Genomic DNA, 7218 nt, shown 5'->3' with positions numbered 1-7218 from the left:
GGTCTTGTTTCTAAAGTGTAGTCGTTTATTTTGGTCTTGTTTCTAAAGTGTAGTTGTTTATTTGGTCTTGTTTCTAAAGTATAGTTTATTTGGTCTTGTTTCTAAAGTGTAGTTGTTTATTTGGTCTTGTTTCTAAAGTGTAGTTGTTTATTTGGTCTTGTTTCTAAAGTGTAGTGTTTATTTGGTCTTGTTTATAAAGTGTAGTTGTTTATTTGGTCTTGTTTATAAAGTGTAGTTGTTTATTTGGTCTTGTTTATAAAGTGTAGTTGTTTATTTGGTCTTGTTTCTAAAGTGTAGTGTTTATTTGTTCTTGTTTCTAAAGTGTAGTTGTTTATTTGGTCTTGTTTCTAAAGTGTAGTTGTTTATTTGGTCTTGTTTCTAAAGTGTAGTTGTTTATTTGGTCTTGTTTCTAAAGTGTAGTAGTTTATTTGGTCTTGTTTCTAAAGTGTAGTTGTTTATTTGGTCTTGTTTCTAAAGTGTAGTTGTTTATTTGGTCTTGTTTCTAAAGTGTAGTTGTTTATTTGGTCTTGTTTCTAAAGTGTAGTTGTTTATTTGTCTTGTTTCTAAAGTGTAGTTGTTTATTTGGTCTTGTTTCTAAAGTGTAGTTGTTTATTTGGTCTTGTTTCTAAAGTGTAGTTGTTTATTTGGTCTTGTTTCTAAAGTGTAGTTGTTTATTTGGTCTTGTTTCTAAAGTGTAGTTGTTTATTTGGTCTTGTTTCTAAAGTGTAGTGTTTATTTGGTCTTGTTTCTAAAGTGTAGTTGTTTATTTGGTCTTGTTTCTAAAGTGTAGTGTTTATTTGGTCTTGTTTCTAAAGTGTAGTTGTTTATTTGGTCTTGTTTCTAAAGTGTAGTTGTTTATTTGGTCTTGTTTCTAAAGTGTAGTTGTTTATTTGGTCTTGTTTCTAAAGTGTAGTTGTTTATTTGGTCTTGTTTCTAAAGTATAGTTGTTTATTTGGTCTTGTTTCTAAAGTGTAGTTGTTTATTTGGTCTTGTTTCTAAAGTGTAGTGTTTATTTGGTCTTGTTTCTAAAGTGTAGTGTTTATTTGGTCTTGTGTCTAAAGTGTAGTTGTTTATTTGGTCTTGTTTCTAAAGTGTTGTTGTTTATTTGGTGTTGTTTCTAAAGTGTAGTTGTTTATTTGGTCTTGTTTCTAAAGTGTTGTTGTTTATTTGGTCTTGTTTCTAAAGTGTAGTGTTTATTTGGTCTTGTTTCTAAAGTGTAGTGTTTATTTGGTCTTGTTTCTAAAGTGTTGTTGTTTATTTGGTGTTGTTTCTAAAGTGTTGTTGTTTATTTGGTCTTCTGTCTGGATCAGTGTAATAAATGCTATGGTAGATCCATTCCGTCTGGATCAGTGTATTAATGAATGGTGTCCATGTTTTAATAAATGGTATCATAATGGTAGATCCATTCCGTCTGGATCAGTGCAGTGATGAATGGTTTCCGTGTTTTCAGCCTCTCCGGCTGGACATCAAGAGGAGGTTGACGGCGAGGTCAGACCGGGTCAAGAGCGTCGACCTCCATCCCACCGAGCCGTGGATGTTAGCCTCGCTTTACAACGGATCTGTGTGTGTGTGGAACCACGAGACACAGGTACACGCATGCATGCACGTACGCACGCACGCACGTGGGAGGCACTGGGGAGACACTGGGGAGACACTGGGGGGGCACTGGGGAGGCACTGGGGAGGCACTGGGGAGACACTGGGGAGGCACTGGGGGAGACACTGGAGAGGCACTGGGGAGGCACTGGGGAGGCACTGGGGGAGACACTGGAGAGGCACTGGGGAGGCACTGGGGAGGCACTGGGGGGACACTGGGGAGGCACTGGGGAGACACTGGGGAGACACTGGGGAGGCACTGGGGAGACACTGGGGAGGCACTGGAGGTACTGGGGAGGCACTGGGGAGGCACTGGGGAGACACTGGGGGGACACTGGGGAGACACTGGGGGGCACTGGGGGAGACACTGGGGAGGCACTGGGGGGGACACTGGGGGGACACTGGGGGGACACTGTGGAGGCACTGGGGGGGGGCACTGGGGAGGCACTGGGGGAGACACTGGGGAGGCACTGGGGAGACACTGGGGAGACACTGGAAAGGCACTGGAGAGGCACTGAGAGATACTGTCCCTTACCATACCAAGCTGTGATAGAGAAACTGTCCCATACCATAACTAACGCTGTCCTTCCACAGACTCTGGTGAAGACCTTCGAGGTGTGTGATCTCCCAGTGAGAGCCTCCAAGTTTGTGGCCAGGAAGAACTGGGTGATAACGGGAGCGGTGAGTTCACGACCTTCTTCTAATATGATATCTATCTGTTTAACATGCTATTAACCCATTATGGTGTTTTAAAGCATTATGTTACACTTTACCTTTTGAAAAATAGCAGATCTACAAGCTCACTCGGTACCGTTTTCAACATGCTGTTAACATGCTAATGTAATGTACCGTTTTCAACATGCTAGTAACATGCTAATGTAATGTACCGTTTTCAACATGCTAGTAACATGCTAATGTAATGTACCGTTTTCAACATGCTAGTAACATGCTAATGTAATGTACCGTTTTCAACATGCTAGTAACATGCTAATGTAATGTACCGTTTTCAACATGCTAGTAACATGCTAATGTAATGTACCGATTTCAGGACGACATGCAGATCCGTGTGTTCAACTACAACACCCTGGAGAGAGTTCACATGTTTGAGGCTCACTCTGATTACATCCGATGTATCGCAGTTCACCCCACGCAGCCCTACATCCTGACCTCTAGTGGTGAGTTTAATATATCACCTACATCACATACATAACGAGTAGTTATCATGTGTAGGCTAAGAACGTAACAGTGGAATATCTATATAATGAAACTATACATATAAACTGTGTATGTGTGTGTGTGTGTGTGTGTGTGTGTGTGTGTGTGTGTGTGTGTGTGTGTGTGTGTGTGTGTGTGCGTGTAGATGACATGCTGATCAAACTGTGGGACTGGGACAAGAAGTGGACCGTCTCTCAGGTGTTCGAGGGTCACACCCACTACGTGATGCAGATCGTCATCAACCCCAAAGACAACAACCAGTTCGCCTCCGCCTCATTGGACAGGACCATTAAGGTACTGTAGCCTCATTGGACAGGACCATTAACACATTGAGTACGCCGACTGCCTTCAAAATATAGGCTATAGAATACCGGAGGTGTCTGATCGCTTTTACTTTGAAAGCCATGAACCGGAAACACTTTCCTAAAAAAGTTGACTTTACAAAGTGACCTCAACATCCCCGATCATCTTAATATATTGTTTTACGCTCCAAAAAGCGTTCATATTTTGCGGGAGAGACGGATGAGGAGCAGAAAATAAGCGCCAGCATATCGCTCTATTCATCACCACGGAGAGCGCCCTGGATTAGGAGATACGAGTCATTCTTTCCGTCTCGCTAACGTGGGAGTCAATAATAAGCTAATAGTTGCACTGAGCGTTAGCATACGGCAAGCGAAAAGCGAAATGCCAAAAAAATAAATAGGAAAAATTCTGAATATTAATATCTCGCCCCGCGTCGCTGGGATGTCGCTAGGACGTCCTCAGACGTCCTTAGAACTCTACTCTACTCTATCCTATGACGTTCTCAGGCGTCCTACGTGCTGTAAGTGTTAAGGTACTGTAGCCTCATTGGACAGGACCATTAAGGTACTGTCAGCCGGCTGAGTAGCTGACCCAACACACACATGCACGCACTGTGCGTGCGTGCACAAACTGCACACACACTAAAAAGCTTTGCTGTTTGTTGAAGAGACACATTTTCACTGAATGAATAGAGCTTCAGAATGATAAAGTAGCCTATCTAGCCTACTTATGTGAAAGTGAAGGGTCCACAACAAGCCATGTGTGATATAAGCATAATAAAAGTAGTATACATAAATTAGGCCGGCTATATTGTGCGCACCTCAAAAGCTATAGTTAATTTATCTCTGTGCATGCCTGAATGCACAGACTGACAGACTGCTATGAATGACGGTGACAAAAATGTATTTATTTATATGTGGACTGAACTGAATATGTAAGTCAGAGAGACTATACCTAATTGTAAATTTACAATTTACAATTTAGGCGTCTGCTAAATGCCTAAATTGTAAATTGTAAATTGTAATTCCTGTTATAGTGTCCGTTATTTGCAAAGACCGTCAGAGGAGGAAAAAAGGAAAGGTACTATGTTTACCCAGGGTAACTGGACTAAGGAAAGGAAAGGTACTATGTTTACCCAGGGTAACTGGACTAAGGAAAGGAAAGGTACTATGTTTACCCAGGGTAACTGGACTAAGGAAAGGAAAGGTACTATGTTTACCCAGGGTAACTGGACTAAGGAAAGGAAAGGTACTATGTTTACCCAGGGTAACTGGACTAAGGAAAGAAAGGTACTATGTTTACACAGGGTAACTGGACTAAGGAAAGGAAAGGTACCATGTTTACCCAGGGTAACTGGACTAAGGAAAGGAAAGGTACTATGTTTACCCAGGGTAACTGGACTAAGGAAAGGAAAGTTACTATGTTTACCCAGGGTAACTGGACTAAGGAAAGGAAAGGTACTATGTTTACCCAGGGTAACTGGACTAAGGAAAGGAAAGGTACTATGTTTACCCAGGGTAACTGGACTAAGGAAAGGAAAGGTACTATGTTTACCCAGGGTAACTGGACTAAGGAAAGGAAAGGTACTATGTTTACCCAGGGTAACTGGAAGGAAAGGTACTATGTTTACCCAGGGTAACTGGAAGGAAAGGTACTATGTTTACCCAGGGTAACTGGAAGGAAAGGTACTATGTTTACCCAGAGTAACTGGACTAAGGAAAGGTACTATGTTTACCCAGGGTAACTGGACTAAGGAAAGGAAAGGTACTATGTTTACCCAGGGTAACTGGACTAAGGAAAGGAAAGGTACTATGTTTACCCAGGGTAACTGGACTAAGGAAAGGAAAGGTACTATGTTTACCCAGGGTAACTGGACTAAGGAAAGGAAAGGTACTATGTTTACCCAGGGTAACTGGACTAAGGAAAGGAAAGGTACTATGTTTACCCAGGGTAACTGGACTAAGGAAAGGAAAGGTACTATGTTTACCCAGGGTAACTGGACTAAGGAAAGGAAAGGTACTATGTTTACCCAGGGTAACTGGACTAAGGAAAGGAAAGGTACTATGTTTACCCAGGGTAACTGGACTAAGGAAAGGAAAGGTACTATGTTTACCCAGGGTAACTGGACTAAGGAAAGGAAAGGTACTATGTTTACCCAGGGTAACTGGACTAAGGAAAGGAAAGGTACTATGTTTACCCAGGGTAACTGGACTAAGGAAAGGAAAGGTACTATGTTTACCCAGGGTAACTGGACTAAGGAAAGGAAAGGTACTATGTTTACCCAGGGTAACTGGACTAAGGAAAGGAAAGGTACTATGTTTACCCAGGGTAACTGGACTAAGGAAAGGAAAGGTACTATGTTTACCCAGGGTAACTGGACTAAGGAAAGGAAAGGTACTATGTTTACACAGGGTAACTGGACTAAGGAAAGGAAAGGTACTGTGTTTACCCAGGGTAACTGGACTAAGGAAAGGTACTATGTTTACCCAGGGTAACTGGACTAAGGAAAGGAAAGGTACTATGTTTACCCAGGGTAACTGGACTAAGGAAAGGAAATGTACTATGTTTACCCAGGGTAACTGGACTAAGGAAAGGAAAGGTACTATGTTTACCCAGGGTAACTGGACTAAGGAAAGGAAAGGTACTATGTTTACCCAGGGTAACTGGACTAAGGAAAGGAAAGGTACTATGTTTACCCAGGGTAACTGGACTAAGGAAAGGAAAGGTACTATGTTTACCCAGGGTAACTGGAAGGAAAGGTACTATGTTTACCCAGGGTAACTGGACTAAGGAAAGGAAAGGTACTATATTTACCCAGGGTAACTGGACTAAGGAAAGGTACTATGTTTACCCAGGGTAACTGGACTAAGCTCAAGAACTTGTTTACAGCCAGGCCCTGCTCAGGAGGACTGACTGTGATTTATACGTGTGCGCATCCTGGCGCTTATTCACTATTTCAGGAATAAATAGCCTTGCCTTGCACATGTTACCAATACATACACATTGGCCTCGGTTACATGCACAAAATGATGAATTGTCTATTCTGTAGACTGTACGGCTCTGTTCGGAGTTCCAGTGATCCAGCTGTGTGACACTGTATTGTTCCACCACTTTTGCTTTGGCAATGTAAACGTATGTTTTCCCATGCCAATAAAGCCCTTTGAATTGAATTGAATTGATACACGTCATTAGTGATCGAGGAATGTGCCGTCGCTTTGAAATGACAGCATAGTACATTCCGATTCTAGAGGAAAATTTGACCACCACTCTGTCCTCGCATCGAATCCTCTCCTCCTCGCTTGGGGCGGAGCCGAGGAGCGAGTGGAGGACGCGAGGGGAGTGAGCGAGTGTGAAAGTTGCGGTATTGGAATTTGGCTTATAGTAACCTGGTGTCTCTCTCCCCAGGTGTTCTCTCTCTCTCTATAGTAACACGGTGTCTCTCTCCCCAGGTGTTCTCTCTCTCTATAGTAACCCGGTGTCTCTCTCCCCAGGTGTGGCAGCTTGGCTCCTCCTCTCCTAACTTCACCCTAGAAGGTCACGATAAAGGGGTGAACTGTATAGATTATTACAGCGGAGGAGACAAACCGTACCTGATCTCTGGAGCCGACGATCGCCTGGTCAAGATCTGGGACTACCAGGTAGGAATATATTAATACATATATTAATATTAACCCAGGTAAACATTACATCATAACTATTACATATATTAATGTTAACCCATTCTGACCTGAGATCAGATTATAAAAATGTCTTCTACATCCTGACAGTTTTCTTAAAAAGCTATGTTTCTATGTTGGTCGTTCTTCGATTTTCTTCAAAAATAGCAGACCTACAAGTTCATAGCGCGCCACTCGGTGGCGCGCTATGAACTTGTAGATCTGCTATTTTTCAATAGCTAAATTATAACAATGTATGTAACCACCGAAAGGGGATTCCGCTCAAAAAGGTTAATAAAGGATTATTTATGATCTTTTCAGAACAAGACGTGCGTTCAGACCCTGGAAGGCCACGCCCAGAATGTGTCATGTGTTTCCTTCCATCCTGAACTACCAATCATCATCACCGGATCAGAGGATGGTACGGTACACACGCACGCACGCACGCA

General features: G+C 42.5%; 1 protein-coding gene across 2 annotated transcripts in view; it reads left to right on the top strand.

Moving 5' to 3' along the window:
• Nucleotides 1-7218, top strand: part of copb2 (COPI coat complex subunit beta 2) — a 33166-nt gene that overhangs the window by 2087 nt on the left and 23861 nt on the right. For both annotated transcript variants that reach the window (XM_083781266.1, XM_083781267.1), the window contains exons 2-7: nt 1451-1588; nt 2190-2276; nt 2644-2770; nt 2956-3104; nt 6605-6751; nt 7091-7190. In XM_083781266.1, the coding sequence (XP_083637392.1) occupies nt 1451-1588; nt 2190-2276; nt 2644-2770; nt 2956-3104; nt 6605-6751; nt 7091-7190 (748 nt within the window). The remainder of the gene's footprint in view (nt 1-1450; nt 1589-2189; nt 2277-2643; nt 2771-2955; nt 3105-6604; nt 6752-7090; nt 7191-7218) is intronic.

The sequence above is a fragment of the Protomyctophum parallelum genome (assembly GCF_964188405.1).
Source record: "Protomyctophum parallelum genome assembly, chromosome: 14".
Lineage (NCBI taxonomy): Eukaryota > Metazoa > Chordata > Actinopteri > Myctophiformes > Myctophidae > Protomyctophum > Protomyctophum parallelum.
This window is presented reverse-complemented; position numbering and strand designations above follow the sequence as displayed.